Source organism: Chaetodon auriga, chromosome 6 (assembly GCF_051107435.1).
Source record: "Chaetodon auriga isolate fChaAug3 chromosome 6, fChaAug3.hap1, whole genome shotgun sequence".
NCBI classification, from domain to species: Eukaryota; Metazoa; Chordata; class Actinopteri; order Chaetodontiformes; family Chaetodontidae; genus Chaetodon; species Chaetodon auriga.
The window spans coordinates 10,622,477-10,644,980 of NC_135079.1; the positions used below are offsets into that span (position 1 = coordinate 10,622,477).

Sequence of the window (22,504 nt, forward strand, 5' to 3'; positions counted from 1 at the left end):
TAGTGATAAGACATCATAGGTCTGCATGTGCAGCGCTTTATTTTTATTTCTCTTTTTCAAGTAAGTGAAAGTATTTCATGAGAAAAGATGCAAAATAAGACACAACAATGAGAATGTTCAGAAATACATTTCCCTGGATCCGGATCCGAAATCTAAGAACTCGCTCCTGAAGTCGCTCTTTGTATTGTGGTCTAATTTTCCACATTTTTAATCTGCTGCAAAGTTTTTCGGATCGAATGAACAAACAAAAATCGCCCACTTTCTAGTGAGCAACAGCGCCCCCTGCTGTCGGATCAAACACAGGTGAAGGCTAATTATTCCATCAAGTGCAGCACGAAGAGTTGCGCAAAAAAAAAAAAAAAATCATCTCTCCAAACTCTTTGTTTCAAAATATCTCCACTGTCAGTGCACGATCACACACACACACACACACACACACACACACACACACACACACACACACACAATGTGCCATATTATTACATCCTCACACCCGTAAATCACGACGCTGTGAGAGGATATATGATCAGACTCTTTGTGATGTTATGGGCGGATCTGCGCGTTCATGGCTCCAGGGTCACACCTTCTCCAACCAGCTGTGCGTGAAGACGATGAGTCCCCGCTGACCGACCGTAACCCCCAGAGCGACGACGTTAAGTGAGAGGGAGAAGAAGACAAATTGGGCAACCATGACCATTTCAACAGCCTTAATTGGGGAATCTGACAGCGTGTTTTAGCAAAGGCAGAGTCCTCCACTGGGCATGCTCCATCTGATGTGAGAAAAGAGCTGGGCACGGTGTGAATAACAGGCAGTTTGGGCGTTTTTTGGAGAAGGTTTGTCGCCCTCTCATCTCTGTTTTTTTTAAACCACGCAGCGCAAAAAACAGTATTTTCCCTTTTAGCAAACAGACTGTGGATGTTTTCTCCTCAGCAGTGCACGAGTGAAAGGGAAAGTCTGTGCGCAGGAAGAGCATCTCTCTGCTGAGACAAAGACCTGCTGTACAGTGAGTGGTTAGACGCAGAGAAGGAGCAGGCTGAGCGTCGGTGTGAAGGAGGTGAGTCTGCAGGCAGCAACAGAGGAGGGACTGAAGCAGCGCCGAGCCTCCATCAGGAGCCGCCGGACAGGCGCTGTCCGCTCAGCACCACCGCAGTCACCTTGCTGTGAAAGTCATAAACCTGCTCAGGACTGATCTGATCAATCACCGCAACTTGGCCAGTCCAATGAGCTGGCTTCCTTCTGCTGGCGGGGGGCAAAATTGCCAGCGTTTGTCCTTTAATCTCGACATCTTGGATTTAGCGACGATGTGACGTCCATTCTTAATGTGATGCCATTGGCTGCAATCGTTTTGGATTTCGATTCCATACCCTCCAGTGAGTCTGGCAGCTGTGCGCGTTTATGACCCCCCAGTTGCATGGCACGTTCTTGTAGAAAATATGTTGCTTTAGAGGGAGTGTAGCCTGATGCGTGTCACGCTTTTCTTTCATAGCTGCTGCGAAACGACAGGTTGCTTCTGAGCGCTGCTTCCCTTATATAATTGTTTCCTTCAGTCTGCTCACTGCTGTGCATGGTTGCACGGTGCGCCTAGACTTACCTTTGCGATGAAGGGAACTTATTGGAGAAATGCCTAGGGGACGCAATGGGCCTGAGCGACGACAAGGATCGCATTGTGATAAACGTGGGAGGGATCAGACATCAGACATACCGCAGCACCCTGCGCACTCTACCTGGCACCCGCCTGTCCTGGTTGGCCGAGCCTGATGCACCCAACCACTTCGACTACGATGCCAAGATCGAGGAATTTTTCTTCGACCGCCACCCTGGCGTTTTTGCACATATCCTTAATTACTACAGGACAGGTAAACTGCACTGCCCGGCTGATGTCTGCGGGCCCCTCTATGAGGAAGAGCTGGCCTTCTGGGGCATTGATGAGACAGACGTGGAGCCATGCTGCTGGATGACCTATCGCCAGCACCGGGAGGCAGAGGAGGCCCTTGATAGTTTCGGCGGGGGGGGCCTGTTAGACCTGGCGGCTGATGATCCGGAGCCGGAGCCGGAGCATGCTGAGGATGATGTGGATGAAATGACAAGGAGGCTGGCGCAGGGAGACTGTCCTGATGCCAGGAGTGGAAGCCTGTGGAGCCGGTGGCAGAAGTATGTTTGGGCTCTGTTTGAGGACCCTTACTCCTCTAAATATGCAAGGGTGAGTTGCTTTTAAGATGTTTTGCCATGGCTTTGTTCTTCCTGTTGAACATAAGATTTGAAACCTCATTAGGAGTTACCTCAGGCACACTGGTTGCTGGTTTGAGGGCTGCATTGATAGGAATGTGTCTGCCTTTGTCTCTTGATGGTGAAACAAAAAGTGACGGGTCTGGGAGGTTTAGAAAGGCTTTTGAGGACACTGAAATTGTTCTCCCAGGGGTCTCCACATTAGGGATGTGACTGTACAGAGAAGGGAGGAAGGAAAAATCAACCAAAGACCTCATCTGTCAAAATCATTCACATGCAAATCATCTGTCCCACCCTCCTCTACCTCACAGGAGAAGATAAAGACACCCAGTGTGACTCTCACAGGTCTTTGGATTGATATTTCCAGGGCGCACAGATCCCTGGCCAGGCAGCCTGTTTGGTTAAATGGGTCAGCAACACTTTAGGAAACCAGATCTTTGGCAGCACCAGAAGTTTAGTGGCAGACCTCCAAGCAAAAATGAGGTTGCTCTTAGAAGTGACATTTTTGGTCTTGGTCATGGGCACTTTTCCATCTGGGCTCAATGCCTATCGATGGTGACAATGAAATGACTTTACACCTTCTGATGTTTTTTGTTTTTTGAGCACTGCCTCCTACCAAGGCCACTGTGCTGCACGCTGGTTTAACAGCTGTAGCAGACTGATTGGTGTAATTAGTTATCAGGCCCCATCCAGCAAGTGTAAACTGTATTGACATGTTCTCACTCTTACAGAAAGCATTACTGAAAGTGGTTCAACCAACGCACACACTCTCCTCTTTAAGATTTCACTTCCTGCATGGAGGCAAATTTCCCAAAGCAGAAAATTCCTCAGATGTGTCCTACTTTTGTCAGTGAGCAAGACAAAGCAGAGAGGGCAGATTGACAGAGGTCCACTAAGACTGGCAAGAAGATTAATTAGAATTGAGCCTCAGAGTTAATTACAGCCTCCATTCACAGTGGATACATCAGTGGAAAACCCTTGTCACTGCATATCACTGTAGGCCTGTGGTTTGACGACAACAGTGAGAATTAGGCAATAAGGAGCAAAGAATTTTTGTCCATCACACCCTCCAGGCCCCACTGTTCCTAAATGTCACAAAGACACGTAATTTACTGTAAGAGATGCTCTGATAAGATGCAGCGTTCGTTTAACAGTTTGAAGGGTGGAACGTTCAGCGCTCCAGTGTGTCAGGAAGCGTCAGCAGTCGACATGAAAGTGGATTATAAGAATGAGGCTTTATCACACTTACGTGTGCTGGCAGTGATGGTGGTGTTTACTTTTCAGCTCTGTTGCTAATTCATGTACATAGGCTGGACAAAATAACAAGAGCACCCATCAGTTAGGGCTGCAGCTGAGGATTATTTTCATCATCGACATATCTGACAATTATTGTCTCGGATTAATTGAACAAGGAAGAAAGAAAATGCCCCTCGTGACTTTCTACAGCCCGAGTTGACACATTCAAACAGTTTGTCCTGTCTGACTAATAGTTCCAAACACAAAGAGACTCAGTTTACAGTCATAGAAAAACCAACTAAATCAGCAATCGTTCTCATTTTAGAAACTAGAGCCACGTCATTGGGGGATTGTCAACATTGTTGATTGTTTGTTCAACAAATATGACTAATTGTTACTGTCAGTTAACCTAAAATATAAAATATCTGTTGAAACTGCATGGTTGACAGGGTCTGATTAACTGAGCCATGACTATACCTTCTGTTCAGGGTTATTTAGAGAAATATATTCAGGAATATGCACCATGTAAATTTAGATAAAGGTAGACAAAACACTCCCAAACTAATCTGCAATTAATTAAATCAGCACAAACCAGCTGATCCAGCCTTGGCTGTTGATTCCAATCTGTTATCATTATTATTTGTTGAGTTAGTAGTTTTCATTGTGGGTGAATTGTATTGTATTATATTCTAGGGTGTACTTGTTATTTTGTGCAGTACATACTGTAGAGGGGGTGGACAAAACAATATTATGCAATCCAATACAACAACACCTCATGCACTGTACTAATGTCTCAAAGATACACACAAAATCACTCTCAGGCCAACAAAAGACTTGACAAAGGTCCATTTTTAAGTATTTTTGCATTTAACTGAATTAAAAGTCAAATATGCCTTTTGCCCACACATTATTTCTAAGTCTAAAGGATGAACATGTTGTGTTTTTCCACAAACCCATTCCACACGTGCATCGATTGCAGTCATTCTCCATCTTCATCTCCATCTTCATCAATATTGGCTTTTTCTTTGTTCTGTGTGAGTCGTGTCACTGAACAAAGCGGACAGTGCCGCTGACAGAACAGAAGTCAGCGTGCTGTACAGGGGTCTGGACCATCGCACTAACATGGATAGGAAGCAGACAGCCATAAGCAGCAGTGATTTCCTCAGCAAAATGCGATGAATTGCCAGTGATGAGATGATATGATGAGGGCCTGTCTTCCATCTCGCGCTGCATGCCTGCCTTAGTGACACACTGCACTCAGTGGAATATATGTGCGACTTCCTCGTGCCCAGACATGCCCCATTCCAACTACTCCCTGATGCCATTCACTAGCCCTCCTAGCTGCTTAACAATGCTGTGCATTAGTTTGAGAGGCACGACCGAGCCGCACTTACTCTAATAAAGACATCTTCATGCATGAACAAACAGCTATTGATCCAACTTTGGTGATTCATAAGATGATTAAGTAGCTATCCACTCTTCCTGTCTGGCTGTTTGTCCACCGACTCTGATCTATTGACTTCAGATTGAAAATATAGCTGCTTCTCCCCATTCAACCTACAGTACAGTGCACGAACTGTAACCCACTGTAAACCAGTGCAGAACGATGGGAGGAGGATAACATGAGGACAGGGTTGCAATCAATACCCAGGAGAAAATACTGTATCTGTTACACCCATGTGGTATGCATCAAAAATATCAGAGCCTAAATGTGATGAAATGTGATCATCTAATCAATACACAATGAAGGCTGAAGTACGCTTTTGCCATTAGTGTAAATATGGGTTTCTCATAAAAATGTGCCCTCAGCGAGCAAGTTCAGCAAGCCTCTCAGCTCACTACGATTCCCAAGAGTTCATCATCATCATCTGGACAGCGTGACCTTGTGTAGGGAAAGACCTACTGTAGTGCTGAAGGGAAGAGCCCCAGCTAAATTTAGTCATGAGGATTGACACTAATGTCCCGTCTGCGGCTGCCGCTTGCCTCGCTCTTTGTGATTCTGCTTGTAGCATACCCTTGAAAATGCCGTGACCTTGAGATACAGCGGAGGGGAGAGAAGCGAGAACGGAGAGCTCGCATTGATTGTCCCTTTTACAATGACACCTCTGAATCAAGACACATAGAGAGCAGAGAGAGAGAGAGGGCGGAGTGAGAGAGCATCTCATTGCCACTGTAGCTGTCAAGCCAGATGCCACTGTCTCAGATAATAGATTGAATTGCATTGTGTCGTGCTCAGAAGTGCTGCTGGGGCGTCCGGCTTGATTACATTGCATTAATTACTGTGCCCATTCTCCTCTCTCCCCTCTATTTCATTTTCTGCACCCTATATGTTTCCCGCACAGTGGGTGGCTCTGGCCTCGCTCTTCTTTATCCTGGTATCCATCACGACCTTCTGTCTGGAGACCCACGAGGCCTTCAACCCCATCATCAACCGCACTGAGCTGGAGGTGGTGGACAACATCACAGTGGAGCACACCTACCAGGAGACTGAGACTGCGCTCTACCTCACCTACATCGAAGGCGTGTGTGTGGTGTGGTTCACTTTTGAATTTCTAATGCGAATAACTTTCTGCCCGAATAAATTTGACTTCATTCGGAACGCCCTAAACATCATCGACTTTGTGGCCATCCTGCCCTTCTACCTGGAGGTGGGCCTCAGCGGGCTCTCGTCTAAGGCAGCTAAGGACGTGCTGGGTTTCCTGAGAGTTGTGCGCTTTGTGCGGATCCTGCGTATCTTCAAGCTGACCCGTCACTTCGTGGGACTGAGGGTGCTGGGCCACACGTTGAGGGCCAGCACCAACGAGTTCCTGCTCCTCATCATCTTCCTCGCCCTCGGTGTCCTCATCTTTGCTACTATGATCTACTACGCTGAACGGATTGGAGCTAACCCCAACGACCCTCGAGCCAGTGAGCACACGCACTTCAAGAACATCCCGATCGGATTCTGGTGGGCCGTGGTGACCATGACCACCCTCGGATATGGAGACATGTACCCTCAGACGACCTCCGGCATGCTGGTCGGAGCCCTGTGCGCCCTGGCAGGTGTGCTGACCATCGCCATGCCCGTCCCTGTGATTGTCAACAACTTTGGAATGTATTACTCCCTGGCCATGGCAAAACAGAAACTACCAAAGAAAAAAAACAGGCATATCCCTCGGGCTCCCCAACCAGGTTCTCCAAACTTCTGCAAGTCAAGCATCAGCTCCCAACCTCAGAGCCCCATCGCCCATGACGACGTTTTCGAGATAAAGTTTCAAGGTAAGAAAGAACGATGAGAACTATTCCAGCGAATTGTTGTCTCATCACTTCTCTGTCCTCCTCAAACAGCCACACCACTATTCAGTTGTTTCATTGTTTGTCTGTTCCCACACTTCAATCAGCTGAGGGTTCAGGCATGAGATTAAACAAACGAGTTTCCCACCGACAACAATCAATAAAATATGTGATGAAAGCGTGTATTACTCTGGATAGGAGAATAGAGAGACCGTGAGTAATCCTGCTATTGACTTTGCACTTCTTAATTCAGTGATTCACTCCTCCTCTCTCTTAAGACTCAGAGTCTGTAATCAGCATGTATTTGTAATGTTAAGAACATGTAGTAGCAGAGAAGTAGAGTCACTTGATTTCCTCTTGAATTCCTCAGGTGGCATTAGTGCAAAGATATGTTTGATGGTTTGAGCTCCAAAACAAATACAACAACAGAGTGCAAAGCAAACATTAGACAGCAGCCATACGGTGGTTAAGTTAATCCCTCTGTGCATTCAGGTCATACAGTGTGAAAACTGAAGATATATTAAAAAATGTAGCTGATAAGTTCTGAAAAAGAGGCTGGTATATGAAACCAGATTTTTTTTTTTTTTTTTTTCATTTGTTTTTGTTTTCTTTATTGTTTTCTCACAAGATTCCAAGCTGAACGGTGAGGCAGCTAATGCAGCTCTGGCCAACGAAGACTGCCCTCATATAGACCAGGCCATATCTCCGGAGGAAATCTTCAGCCCCACTGAGAGAGAGCGGCCCTGCTTCCTGGTCACCACTGCTGAACGCCCCAACCACACAGGGGGCAGAGTGAGGAGGGGTACGTACAGTAACAGCCAATCACAGGCCCCCGTAAGACACTGACACCCTGTAGACCGTAGACAGGACACGCTCTTTTTGCCTCTTTGCTGAGTGTTACACCTCAGTTCCTCACAGGCACACACACACACACACACACAAACACACACACACACACACACACACACACACACACACACACACACAACTACAAACCTCTTATTACAAACTTCACACGCTTTCACAGCAGCTGCTTCTCCTCAATCAGCCCTTGAGGAATTGTATATATTCCAAATCACAACAACATCTGTTCAGGCCGAGCACAATCACCACAAATGTCCATAATTGTTCACATCTACATAATATATTTTTTGATACCATGCATAATGTAATACCCCTATTTCTTTACAAGTAAGAAAGCTATTTTCAAGATTTATATGATCTAGAATGTGTTGTCCTACATGCCTAAGAAAGTATTTATGTGCTATGTGTGTACCATGTATGTATATGTGTTTTAATGATAAATACCATGCAGGATCCTGACTTACGAGTACATTCCTCTTGACCATAACGGTGCATGAAGTGTCTTGCTGATGGGTGCTATCAGTATGGTGAAGGAGCACAACACAAATGGAAGAAGGCTAATGCCAATTTATTATTAATATTATTAAGAGCCAAATTCTAATTTAATGATTTTTACACTTTAAATACAGCTTTTATTTTATTTATTTAGTAATAATCTCCTGTAAGAAGGTCACGTTAGTCTCCAGCTGTGTGTGCAGCCAGCACATCGACAGTAAAAGACGTACAGTATGAAATTCTGCCTGTAGCTAAGAAACATTCCCCACCTGAGGTGCCTACCTTTTCAAAAAATCTTTTATAGTGTTATACTCCAAACCATTCCAGTACCACCCGGTGCATGCTGTTCTACTCCTGATGCACTCAATGCATGGAGAATAATAATCTGTCTCAAGTCTGTGTTGACCTGTTTCTTTGGAGACAAAAACAAGAAAGCAACAGGTGTAGTATTACCAGTGAGGAAACACCAAAACATTTTGTCATGGATTCAGTGCTGCAGTGTACTCAGAACGTTCTCTGTTTTTCAACTGAAGGTTATGAAAAGCCTTGGAGCCTTAACAGCATGTCTGGCATGAGCGGGGATGCCTCTGGAGTGTCCTCAGTGTCCGCCCTGCCCTGCAGCCCACCCTGTCTAATGCAGCACTCACATTCTCCCATCCCATCCATTATGTAGCATGGTTGAGTAGCAGACACAATGCCATTGGAAGGCCAGTCCACACTCCTCCTTCTTATCTTTCCTGTCAGATTTTGCTTTTACACTTGCCTTCACTCCTGCTTTCTTTCATTTTTCTTTCTTTTATTTTTCTGGAAAACTGTATCTTAACTGTGCTTATACTCAAGCTTCCCAAGTGTTCTCCTTGGGTGTGTCATCATATCGTAGACTAGAAAACATTGGCACATGCCACTCTGCATGGGTCACCTCAGTTGCAGACAAAGCACTGTTGTATTTCTACCACAGGCTAACCCCACTCTTTCCCTCTGTTTACATCATTGCCTGTTGCTCTGTTGCTTTTGATCTCACATACTCTTCTGCCAATAACCTTTATCTCATCTGCTTTTTACAACTTTGTGAAAGAAATTTTCAAAAGATGTACCCCCCCCTGCTAGAAATATGCTGGACATTAACTACACATGGCTTTCAAACATATCCAAAAGGTATCATTGCCAGCTGTTAAGGAAACTCCTCTCAAGTGCTTTGTACGTTGCAAAGTAGAGACGTTATCATTCTGAAAGTGCAATCCAGACAAGAATCAATGTTATCTGAGTGGCCATCAAAAAAAAAAAAAAAAGAAAAGAAAAAGGAACATGATGTTCATTATGTCCAATGCAATATGGAGATGATGACAATTCCTCTGATACTAGTGATGAATACATCTAATGTCAACAGAACTAAAACTGTTTGTTCATTTGCATGAACTGCATGAGAAATTATGTTCAACAAGAAGCTAACTGTATCGCAGTACCTGTAAGAAAAAAACAACAACTTTTTCTTTCTAAAGCTTCTAAAGCTTTGTCATTTTTTATGCATTTTGAGACAGCTTTACAAGAGACTCAGTCATAGCAGAGATTTTTATGTAGCTGCCATTCTTTGCCTTTCCCCAAATTCATATATTTATTTTCTTGTATTTATTTGACTGGGGCCTCCAACTAAAATAGTGTGATTTAACTTGAACAATCTGTCATAAAGCCAACTAATGCTGTTATGAGCATAAATTGTTTTTATACAAATATATTTAGTGGTGGTTACGCATTTTTAAGTTGCGTCGGTAGTCTGCAGCAACTTCTAACTTGCCTAAATTGAGGCGAGACTCATGAATTATAAAACAACGGTGCCTTCATACCTGGTGAGGCAAAGTAAAAGTGAGTAATAAATTGACATGATATTACATAAGTGCTCCCAGTGTAGCATCAATACACTTTATACCATGCTCATAACAGTGTAATGAAAGCTTTATTTTATAAGGTGCACCTTATACCTTTTGCACCACCCTCGTACCCACAATCACAGTAAAAATGCCCTCTTGGTTATTGATGTTACACCATCAAACACATACTAGGATTAAACCTTTTGAGGGACATATAGCTCCATGAAGGAACAGAAAACAGCTGAAAATACTTTATAATTCCCATCTCAAGAAAATTTTTGTATGATAAAGCACAAAATATCATTAAAGGGGACAAGAGCCAAAATAGTTATGATCAACCAGAGATGTCACAATGGCTCCTGCAGTCTGTACGTCTATTGATTTAAAATATCAATACTGTCACTGTTACATGCATTGATCCTGTCCCAATTATTATGCACAAGTCTTTCAGGGCACTTTAACAAATATTATGTTGACCAATCAGAAATGTTAATTTCTAGAAGAAGATACAAGTATAGCAACTCATCTAAGTTTTGTTTTTATTCTGAATGAGCAGAGTTTTACATTTGGAGTCATGTCTCTTGTGGTAATTAATGGACGTTATATATTTAAAAAAGAAAAAAAAAAAAAAACCTTGTGAAGATTTGATGTGAAGAGATGCAGGTGAATTATATGCTCATGCAATTCCAGTGGAGAAAAAAAAAAAGTACAATGCGACACAGTCTGGGATGTGGGTCTACTTGGGGAAAGGTAAATGCATGTATTTTACATTTATGCAACAGAAAAGTATTCAAATAAAATATGTAAATATAAGTCCTTGCATGAAATAAATTTTATACACAACGAGCGTTTAGACTCCGTTTTTATTCAACAGCACATGCATACATACATCCTTCCTTTCCCACTAGCTTATAGCTAGTGCTTTCAACTGCTGTTTGACCCTCTGTGTACCTGTGTCCGGGTCAAAGAGAGCATAAAAAAACGAGGTGACTGTGAGAGCATGACGCAAAGTATACAAACGCATGACAATGACCGAACTACTGTACATCAACCTGTAGAGCGCAGCATGATCGAGGCATGTTTATTAACCGACTCAGAGTCCAACCTCTGCACACAGACAGTACACCGTTGTCTGATGCCTTGGCTAAGCATGGGAAATACATGGTAAACCTGGTGGTTTACCATGCGGAACTAACGGAGCACATTTTCTTTACTCTCCAAGCTAGTGTCATTCCTCTCCTCTCCCCGCACCTCCAGAGGTATTCATCATCGCCATCATTTCCACCATTATACATAATTTGTGTAATAATTTATTTTTGTTATTGTTTTTTTTATATGTTTATAGAGACCCAGCGACAGCACCGGAGCAGACAACCAGCAGAGTCAGTTTGTGTTATGAACCATGGTGTACCAACCACTATGTGTATGACCCATAACGGCCCATCACCCACCTGATAGTCCTGTAGCATTGTTGTGTGTATTAGTATTTTTAAATGGGTGTGACAGTGGCAACCTGTACATCACAAACTCAGCATAGATGTAGCACTGAGGAAGTTTTGTTGTCAAGCCTTATGTAGGTCAGTATCTGTGACTGGTTACTGTGTTGTAATTTGTGTGCCTATTTTTGGTGTGTGCCAGTGCTGTAAATACGCTTTTATGTGTGCTGAAGTTGTGTGTACCAATGTTTTTGAGTGATCATCAAATATTTGTGTGCTTCTTCTGTTGAAAGAAAAAAAAATGTTGCTCCGATTTCAATCACCCCCTCCAGCAAAAAAAAAAACCTGTCACTTGTCATGTCAGCCAGACTAAACACAATAATTAACTTTGCACTGTCATGGTCACATCTTTGTAGACTTTTTGCACTGTTTTGCACCAGTGAACTTTTGACATTCCTTTTATATGTTTTCAGGCATCAAAGAGATAACATCCACAAAAAAAAATGTTAAAAAAAGAAAAAAGAAAAAAAAAAAGGGTCATACTTAAACAAAGAAAAAAAAATCAAACACCACTCTTACCTTGTATTAATGAGGCATTAAAATGGATAAGTGTGCTGTTAGGAATTGGCAAATAATTAATTGATTAATTAATTAATTGAATGCTGTCATATCCTCATATGTAGCTACGTAACGCCTTATAAACTGTATAAAACACATGAACTCATATCACCGCTCATTCTATTCTGTCAAGCTTTTTAATTGACAATCATGTAGAATTGGATTATTATTCTTTTTCTGCACACATGCAAATTGGTATATTAGTATATAATACTAACCAATGCCAAAACATTATTCACATTGTACCGGACAAGTGCCTATGTTATGCAAATTCTCCGTAACATTCATCATGCTGGTACAGCTTAACCAACATGATGAATTAATGCACATTATGTTTTAGATTAGCCATCCGTCAGCAGCCATTGAAAACAAGCATCAGTTCAGAGCTCAAAAAGCACACAGATACGATAAGGACCCCCGTCTGGATCAGTTTCTAAAGGCAAGCAATGAGCATACGATTAAAAACATAAAGTAGAGCCATTGAGTACAGAGTACAGCTTCAATGTTTGTGTGGAAAAGTTAGTGAAAAGGGACCAACTTTTTACCAAACAACTGCAAACGCACTGCCAACAACCTTCTGAGATCTGTGTGCGGTCAGGTACAGCAGATCTGAATCTGCCAATAGATCTGAGCACAAATGGGGGGAGGGGACAGTGTGCTGGTCATTGTCCAATAGGGAATTTAAAAAAAAAAACAACAAAAAAAAACAGCTGTTATCATTAAATGGAATTAATAACACAACTAAGAGGCAACTAATGTGTGCCGTGAGACTTCAGAGTGTGTGTTTTGAACACTGTATTTTGTGGTTAGTTATCTCAATATAAGGTGTTCGGTGATCGTTTTGATTGGTTTGTTGTTTAGGGATTTTTTTTTTGTGTCTTTTTTGACCAATACAGTTCAGGCTTGTACAATAAATAGTGATAAATAAAAAAAAACACAGAAATTATCATTTTTCAACGTGTTGATTTATTTTTTCAAACTAAACAAGGTAAAAGCACATTAATTTAACTTATGCATAATTCAAGTGACACCAATGCTTCTGTATATTTAATTTGCATAAACCATAAAGAGAAAATAAATTATTTTAAGTATAAAATTAAATAAATTACAAAGATATGATCCATGAGCCATTCTGAATCCTGCCATTGCCCTTGATCACAGCACTGGCTTCAGACCTGCAGCTGGTCCCTGCTGCTGCACTGCGGGCACTTACAGCTTATAAATATGTAAGTTGGGTCAAATGCAGCGGACAAATTTCCCCCAAGAGGGATTAAAGAAGGATACAGTATGAAACTGGTGCAAATGAGACAAACAGAACATCCAAAAATAAGACGCACACTGACAAGATTATAAATAAGTGATGGACAGTTGCCAAAGAAAGAAAAATACAGTACTGTGTACGTGGTAAATCACAGAGATTTTCAGTGTGAAGTGCAGAGATTGACTGCCTTCTGACACTCAAGATCACAGCCATAAAACTGCTGACATGGGAAGATAGAGCTACATCACCAGCCTAGCCTATCCCTCACATGATCCATAACGGCTTCATTCAGGAAGACAGACATGGCAGGTGGACCAGGAGCCATCGGCATGGCCATATCCTGCAAAGCCATCGGCCCCAGTCATGTCCATCAAAGTGATGAGCCGGGCAGAGAAATGATGGCCTCTGTCCACATGTAACATAACTCAGCCTTTGTCCAACCACACAGTAGCATTTATGATGACTGCAATTTGAAGTCTGACCTTTTCAAGCTCAGGTAGCCTGTTGGTAGGTGAAAGTTACTGTATATTCAAAAGGCACTTAAAATAATCACACAGTCTGTGGGCTTTGCAAAGCACCAGTCAGCCACCATCAATCAGAAAGTCAATTTTTCTAGTCTCCGACTGCCTCATGCCGCATAAATGTCCCCGCTCTTCTGGTGCTACTTAAGTGGTGCAGTTTTGTCTTGAGTCAGTTGTCGCAGCGCACACTGCCATAGAGTGTCCGGCTCCACAGCCAATGAGAAGAGGTCTGAGACCGGGAACCAGCTGTGGCCGAAAGACGTCGGTTTGTGAACCGTCTCCACACATTCCGTGTTCGTTCCAGCCCCAGGAGACGAGACGCCCCCCTGAAAAGGAGAGGGGTCATGGGTCAGTGGAGCTGACAGGAGAGAGACGGGGCTGCAGCACTGCACCATGTAGGATAAAATTAGCAGCCTGGAGAAAAAAAAAAAAAAAAAAATCACAAAGCACACACACACACACACACACACAATCACACACGCGCAGCCTCTCTGTTCCCAGCGCTGACACTCAGCCTGTGATGAAGCCTCCCTGCTCCTCACAGCTGGTGAGGTGTTGGTGGGTGTGGTCAGGTCCGCATCACCGAGGAGACACGTGCCATGGCAACACAGTTACCTAATAGGCTCCATTGCCATGGCAACAGAAGCGAGCTTGCTTTCTCAAGGGTAACACATCTTCAAGCTTTCCCCATCCTGCAGCTGTGTGTCTTTCATGCCGTCTCTTCATCGATTTCATCGTTGGGGTTTCTTTGTCTTTCTGCCTTTCTAGCTCGTCTCGGCGGCGTCAAAGATTTGGATTCACCAAGTTGCACATATGCTTTGGCCAGTTAACACAGCGAGATATCATGCTAGTGTGACTTTCTGCCAGATACGGTTTATGCATGACAAACACACATGTAGCTCTGTCTTTAAGATACTGCATGTACTCACAAGTGGACCGCAGTCACCTCCATCTTTGATGAAGGTTATCCAGTAAACATCCCGGTTCTCATTTATTAGTGAGTGTCATGTGTTGAAATGTTTTGCTCTTTGGGAAAAAAGCCCGATTTTGGTGTTGTGCTTAATTCATGGACTCGCTGACTGGAGTACAGCACATCATTGTTTCCATGGCAACAAAGTGCCTGCACAATATTCTGCACAACAAAGGGATCAAAATCAAGACGCTCAAACGGTGCGATTTCCATGTAAACAAACCCTGGCGTTCGGTTTTCCATTCGATGGTTTAGAATCTCACACATGCAATCCGCAGGAGAGCCTTTTTTTTTTTTTGGTTAGCATGCCTTACATCATACTACAGGTCTCAGATACAACAGGATCTGATCTACGGTGTTTGTCCTTTTCCATTCCTTTTCAGTTCCAAATGTTCACATTAACAAAAATCTTTCCTCAGATTGGATGAGCTGTGCCCACAGCGTCTTTGGCCTATCTCCCACCTCTGACCACCGATGATGAGTTACATACATGAGGAGCACTTCCTCAGGTGCAAACGGGCAAAGGCTGAGCAGGCAACAGATATCATGAGCAGCATGCAGTGCTCTCCGCTCCTTTCCGCCTGACCTACTTCAGCACCAGAAATAGCAGCACTCAGGTCTCTGCTTCCAATCCTGTTTTGCTATTTCATTGCTCCTGCCACCGCATTCGAGACAGGAGGAGGAAAAGAGGAGAGTGTGGCACAGGAGCGAGGTGCATGAGGTTCACATGAGCTCTCCCTTTACTGCTTCTGCTCTCTCATCACATAACTGAACTTCTGAAAGCACAGAACAGTGCTTTGTGAGAACTGTCAACATGATGGACAGCCTGCGTTAACAATTTCCTTAATATAATGGCATATCCAGTTAACTGTTCAAATTGGTCAGAACATTAAAAGTGGATGTCCATTTGCCATTTAGCAGCGGCATTCAGTGTTTCCTCTCTAATGGAGCCCTGTGGTCGTGTTTCAATGTTCATCTGCGGTATTTATATTCATGTTGATGTAAAAAACTGGGCCACTGTTCAAAATTTAATGTGATAGAGTTTACTTCCAAAATGTTTTATAGTGCAAGTCTGTGACTATGGAAAAGACTTTTGGAAAGCCAGGAAAGGAATAAAAGCACATTTGATTTCTTTATAAATCTGATAAGGAATCACAAACCATAGATTTCGATGTCTATGTTCTGTGCTAATGTGGATAAAGGGCAGCTGCTCTCCAAAGACTCTGGAACTTGAAGAACATGCCTGTAAATGTGTGTGTGTGGTTAATTCAGCTCTTTTACAGGCCTGTTCTGGTAATCGCTTCTGTCACTGATACCCATCTATCCGTACTGTAATTACTTCCTGATGCAAAGGCTACAAAGCAATGAGCTGACCTCAGAAATCCTCTTACCAGAAGGATTAATATTTCATTTTGATGTTTAACTGTAATGTATTAGACAGTTCCCTTACTAACTCTCTGGTACAGAGAGGAGGATGACTTGAAATAGTTTAGCCTCACCTATGTCTATTCCCTATTCCTCAATGTAGTTAGAGCCAGAGTCATGTCAGGTCTCTTGTTTCAGCCACTTGAACTCACTGAAACCAAGAAGTTCAAACTATTTCTGCTTAATTTTACTCTTCTTAAATGTAAAATTTCAGTGTAATTGTGTATTACGTTGTCAGATGATTTTATGCTTATCTATTTTCTCCCAATAGGACAATTTTTGAAAATAACATAGAATAAGAAAACGTAACGAAACCATTGAGAGAGTACACTCACCTACAATGGCGAGGCTGTGTTCAGATCCACATGCGATCTGTAGAGACAAAGATTTGAAAAGTGTTTAAAATGCATGTTGAAAGCAGCCAATTATAAGACTGTGCTATCCAAGAATTGTTATGCCAACGTGGATGCTGAGATGCTTTGTAACAAAACCTGCTCTGAAACTGAAATAAAATGCCATGTGTCAAGATGTAGTCATCTAACCTTTATTCAAAACTGCATACACAAGTGCACCCAGCGCAAATAACATTAGCGATGATTTCTGCAGCATGCATTAGACGCGCCCTTGTTTCACAGAGCCTCATCAGAAAGCAGAGCAGAAAACTGCGACAGCTCATTCATAAAAGCTAAAACACACTGTTGGGCTGTCCGGAGGAGTTAATGCAACTGTCTCCAGACAGCTGTGAGTGCCCGCCTTTGCGGAAAAAAGGCCATTAAAATGTAAAAGGTTTTGCTCAGCAGTCTTTCCTTAGAACTGCTACAGGAATTGAGGGGACACATTTAAATTCTGATCCTGACATTGACAAAACATGAGACAGAGCTCTACAGAAGCCAGTTTAGATTGTTAAAGCTTTATTGCCAGCAATAAAAGTCATTGAATTGTATAGATATCCTCACTGATATAATTTGAGCTGCTTTCATGAAGCAATGTTTTTGATAAAGCCTGCACCTGTGACAATGAATCGAAACACATCCATTGATTCCTGCGCTGCTGACAGGTTATAATTTGTTATCCCGGTAATGTTCATAGGCCTCGTAAAAGTGTGACAGTTTACTAAATGCTGACTCTGTGGGTGTGTATGTACAGTGTTAGGAGGACTAACATGGTAGGGAGGGCTGAGAGATTCATCGCCCACTCAGCTAATCCATCTTGCCTTCAGCTTTACACACGCAAGGTGACTGCACCTTGACATGCGCTAGTGCTGCTGCAATGATCTGTGCGCAGTGGAGGAACGATCCAGAGCTCGCCCTTGCACGTCCCTGACATCCACTTTATTGGAAACGATCTCCAGTCATACAGCTGCCATTAAGGCTGCAGGTTAACTGCTGCGATCTTGCATTGCTCACACGTAACTGCCCTTATGGGAGAAGAGAGCTCTGCCTTCAATGAATGTAAGCGGTCCTCTGGGAGAGAGTGTGTGTGTGTGTGCTCTCTACACACTAGATATACTGATGCAAATCATTAAGAATCTAGTCTTAGACGGCCTGGCCTTTATTCACTGGCTCTGTTTTCCATCTCATACAAAACAACACCCGTTTTTATTTGTGGTTGTCTGCTGCCCCCTGCTGACCAGACACAAACGTTTTCTGATAAAACATGGGGACGACAGCCACAACAACAAGAATAATACAGTTTATCTACTACTCACACTTTGTGTAAAACACATGTAGAAATGTTTGACATGTGCCTTCTAGGTTTTTCCGTCTGTCAAACACTGAGGAGTCTCACCTGTGTCGCTCCATGGAGTATTTTGACCTCTGCAGAGAGGCAAGCTTCCTGGTTTCCACCCTCTGCTGAAGGACATGCTGACTGCTGCTCTGGGGTCTGACTGGTTGATGCTTGTCGGCCTAGCTGTCCATAATCTCCTCTGCCCCATGTGAACACTCTCCCGGTCTCTGAAATGGATGATGACTGTTAAGATATGGCAACTGACCTGCTAAATCCTTTTTAAACTGGTGGACAGACATAATATGTGTTATTATGTCTCACCTGTTTGAGCAACAACATGTGTCCAGCCGCTCCACACGTGGAGAACTTTCTCTCCACCCAGCAGTGAGCGCTTCACAAGAGTGGGAGAGGCCAGGAAGGGCTCTGTGGCGGTCAGCTGGCCGTGCTTGTTGCTTCCCCACACGAACAAATCGCCGTCTCCTGCACACAAGACAGGAGCAACATTACTCTTCATCCAGCAGAGGCAGCAGCAGAAAGAGCAGAGCAGTAATTGAGCGGTGCTGGTCAAGTAATTACAGGACAGAAGGGAGGCCAGACATAATGTATGAACAGTGAAGTGGAAAACAACTCACTGGTACAACCTCGAAGTGTAAATGCTCTCTGACAAAGAGCAGAAAATGCAAACATACCTTCTTTTAAATGATAACCTCTCTTATGTTTTTCACGTGCTTTTTCAGCCAGTTAAATTATGTACATAGTAAAATATCAGCAAATATCTTGCTGGAATGCCTACAACCAAAATCACAATGCAAATCAATTTTGGGGCCTTTTAACACAGCAGCAAGTTAATGAACACCATACATGCTGGTGTCATACCTGTAAGGCACACGCAGTGCACTGCGCCTGCAGTTACCGTGTGTGAGGCCTTCTGATCCAGTCCTGCAACATAGGTACAAGTATCTTGTTACATTTATCAATCGTTAGAGACACTGGAAATTAAGTAAGGCCAAAAAACTCAGTACTAAGTGTTACTCACCTGGTACCAGAGAGGGCACTGTGGAGTTGAGGTGTGATGGGACAGGGCCTGGACTGAGTGCTCTCTTAGCATGACTGAAAAGACCACTCCCCCACTGATATACGCAGCCTGAGTCTGAAGGCAGAACAGAAAATTAGGATTCATGGATTGAATGCTATATTAAAAAAATTTTTTTTACTGAAAACTTACCAGTAACAGCTAGTGAATGTCTGAGCCCTGCTGCTACACTCACCACTGGCTCCTTCAGATTCTGAGAACAAACAGCACAATGACATCTGAGGTGAAGTTGGGGTGGGACAGTTTTGATCGCTACGGATTGATTAGATAAAAGCATGGCAAACATTAGAGTGGCTATATTGTGCTCTTTAATGTAAGTAAAATACACACTGTTCATGTGCTCACCTCCACAGCCTGCAGATCTGCAGAGTGTGTAACTGTCTGACCAACACCAAGCTGTCCAAATGCATTGGAGCCACATGCCAGTACTCGACCACAATCTGGCAGTATGACAAAAAAAGAAAAGAAATATCTCTATAAATACAACACACTGAAATTTTCAACCTTTGGATGGATGGATGGTAGCCCAAGGCTCCCGCTATCATTCCCATCTTTACCATTGTCATGCTATGAGTTCTGGATAACTCCCTCAAGCAAAGTCTGCAAGATTACAGACTTAAACAAGGTGTGGCCTAAGAGGGAAACTACATGACAGCCCTTCAGCTATTTCTGGTCTCAGGACAGCCCTGATCACCCGGAATGTGACTGCAATCAGTTAATGTGTGATGAAAGGCAGACGTGGTTATAGTCAGAGTTGGTTGCACAAGGGTTAGAAAACAATATGCAGTGACAATAGAGCTCTCTATTCTTATTACCTCGGTGGTGGAACTGGTTGATCTCAGAGTCCACACTTTCTACTTTTTCATGCACTTCTGTCTTACCCCCTACTGCTAACCCCCTCCCAAGTACGGGGTTAGCAAAAAATACCATAAACTCCTATGAACAATGAGTCTCAATCATCAAATATTTCCAGATGAGCCCAGACTCAAAGACTGGGGGAGGAGGGCCGCCCCCCTCTGATCAGAGGGCTTTAATATCCTTCTTTTTATATATAAATTCCAGGTTTTCCCAAACAATTTACTCTATGTCAGTAGATGGAGCATTTGGCCATTTTCAACAAATGAAATGCAGATTTTTGTAAATTTAGCGAGAAATTTCAATATTAACACCAGCAGTGATGTGTTTCATCCCAGTACAGTCATATAATTTAGTTTACAGCTCAAAAAACACATTTAAGCACCTCTTTGAGTGCCAAGCTGGATATATCAGCACTTTCCGAAAAATGAGTCTCCCTGTCATAATTACAAACTGGATTTTGGCATGAATGATGTTTTCAACTTGGAAACTGGTAATTTCAGTTACTTCCATTCGACATAAATTCGACCAAAGTCTGTGGGTCTGAGGACTGATCCTACTGTCCACTTACTGCCATCTACTCTAATGCAGTTGCATCCTTGTATATACAAAACAGCTACAGCCATTTCACCCACTGGTCGGCCTCTTTTGCACAATACCCCATCACTAACTGAAGTTTCAAGTTGTTTATGTCCTGTCTTATTTTTGGCTGCTATGATATCCAGATTTTCACAGAAGGACACATAAAATGTCATTCTATCTTATGGAACACCTTGGGGAAATACTTAATTGTCTCTCATCAAACTATCATATCCTTCTGAGCAGAGTGCACGTGTTAAACAGCATCAAACCCTGGTGTGAAATGAAGCTCACCAGTGAGAAGAAGAGTAAAATCCCAACCACAAGCTACTTTTGTGACCCTCTGTTTCAGGCTGGGACAGAGTTGAAGAGTTGAGATGTCTGCATTGTGGCCAAGTCCCAGCTGGCCTCTGTGATTCTGTCCGCACACAAATACCTCTCCATTCTCTGTCAAGCACAAAGTACACCACAAACATTTGGGAACCATGCAAGTCATTGTTAGTATGCTAAAAGTAACAGAAATACATGTTTCAAACATGGTCGAGTCAGCTATTCATATTGGACACATTTAAGTCTGACAGTTACTTGCAGCAAGGGAGATGAGGAAAAAAGGCACTGATAAAAAGAGAGACGTCCTGCACACAGACTCCATACCATGTATTTGTATTTAAACTGACAACAAAATGAATTGTTTTTTTGTTTTTTTCTTGGCAGCCTTGCACCTACAGCCAATGTGCACATACTTACAATCCTACTAGAGTAATATGAGCAAAAAAGACTTCAATCAGGATAAAAATTAGTGTAGGATAGAATCAGTTTTCTATTTTCTCAGAAAAGTATATTTGGAATTTTAGGTGAATTTTGTGTGTTATTGAAAACTACACAGATGTGTATGTCATAATGGATGTTTTACTTCTGGCTGTATATGTTTTTCTAGAAAAGCGTATGTATGTCTTGCTGTATATTTTTGATGTCAGACATACAGCAGTGTCTGATCCTCCTGAGTGAGGTGAGTTAATGTTTGGCGTGACACAGAAATAAAAATAAACCAACTCCGTAACTGGTTTCACTGAGTAAACGTAACAAAATCGATATTAACGTATTTGTCCAGGAGGGGGCGCCTCGTGATCTCGGTTTGTTCAGACTTGCAGAACATTGCTGAACACATGCTTCAGTCGGACAGAGGCTTGAATTTATGAGGAAAAGTGCAGTTTAGTTGCGAACAGTAACTTACCGGTGATGACCACGGAGTGACCCCCGCCGCCGCTGAGAGCTCGTACTCCCCTGCTTTGAAGAGCAGCGGTGTCAGAGAGCCGGGGATCGGACTGGTCCTCAGCGTGTCCCTGTCCCAGCTGCCCGTAACTGTTGGCTCCCTGACAGGTATTAATCACCAATACTGTGACTGACAGAACTATACATGTAACTACTAATACTGAGGTTACCGTTAACCGTTAATGGTTGTTTGTTTTCGCTGCGCTTTGTTGGAGGTAGTTCGCTGTTAGGCTAACGTTAGCAAAAGTGCTATGTTAACGTTCCCTACTCTGCTGTCACTCTGTTGGTTGTGAGTATTTAAGATAATTAAACTACATGGCCAGACACACGCAACATACACACTTTAATGGTGAAGATAATAAACTTACCCAAGAGTATATACAAAACTCCGACCGCGAGCTCGTTTCCATGGAGTAAGCCTGCTCAGTAACCAATGAGTACAGCAGTATTTGCGACACTGTCGTGAAGCACACTGCCAACGGAAGTTTGGCTGTTTAGGCATCTGCGAAAGTGATGAATGGCTTTTCATCACAATTTGTATACAGGATAGCCAAATTGATCTTAATGTTTTGGTTTTTTTTTAGTGCCACTGTAATAAACAGTAAATCTAAATTACAGGGAAATTACCGTCACAAACATACGCTTAGTATCCAGTACTCACCATGCTACAGGTGGGACATACACTATTGTTCACGTACAGTGTTCAAGAAACCACCTCCAAAAATGTCACTGATAGTCTGGTTTCTCTCTTGCGGAGACACATGTTAATATGTCAATTCTTCCATA

General features: G+C 42.9%; 2 protein-coding genes across 5 annotated transcripts; one reads left to right on the forward strand and one right to left on the reverse strand.

Moving 5' to 3' along the window:
• Positions 1-15: 15 nt before the first annotated feature.
• Positions 16-16,722, forward strand: kcnc1b (potassium voltage-gated channel, Shaw-related subfamily, member 1b). 4 transcript variants are annotated; one of them, XM_076733004.1, is made up of 4 exons: positions 16-2,201; positions 5,806-6,721; positions 7,365-7,538; positions 15,186-16,722. In XM_076733004.1, exons 1-4 carry the CDS (start codon positions 1,638-1,640, stop codon positions 15,242-15,244), a joined length of 1,713 nt encoding a protein of 570 aa, XP_076589119.1. In that variant the 5' UTR covers positions 16-1,637; the 3' UTR covers positions 15,245-16,722. The 4 variants fall into 4 exon arrangements, with proteins under 4 accessions (XP_076589119.1, XP_076589118.1, XP_076589117.1 ...); XM_076733003.1 differs by lacking the exon at positions 15,186-16,722 and adding an exon at positions 11,306-12,960; XM_076733002.1 differs by lacking the exon at positions 15,186-16,722 and adding an exon at positions 8,629-10,807.
• Positions 12,969-22,174, reverse strand: sergef (secretion regulating guanine nucleotide exchange factor). The gene is made up of 11 exons (XM_076733010.1): positions 22,087-22,174; positions 21,681-21,819; positions 20,741-20,893; positions 19,358-19,452; positions 19,145-19,205; positions 18,956-19,069; positions 18,796-18,858; positions 18,241-18,399; positions 17,980-18,146; positions 16,527-16,563; positions 12,969-14,122 (listed from the first exon to the last, which is right to left on the reverse strand). The coding sequence occupies exons 1-11, from the start codon at positions 22,126-22,128 to the stop codon at positions 13,941-13,943; spliced, it is 1,212 nt and encodes a 403-aa protein (XP_076589125.1). The 5' UTR covers positions 22,129-22,174; the 3' UTR covers positions 12,969-13,940.
• Positions 22,175-22,504: the final 330 nt, after the last annotated feature.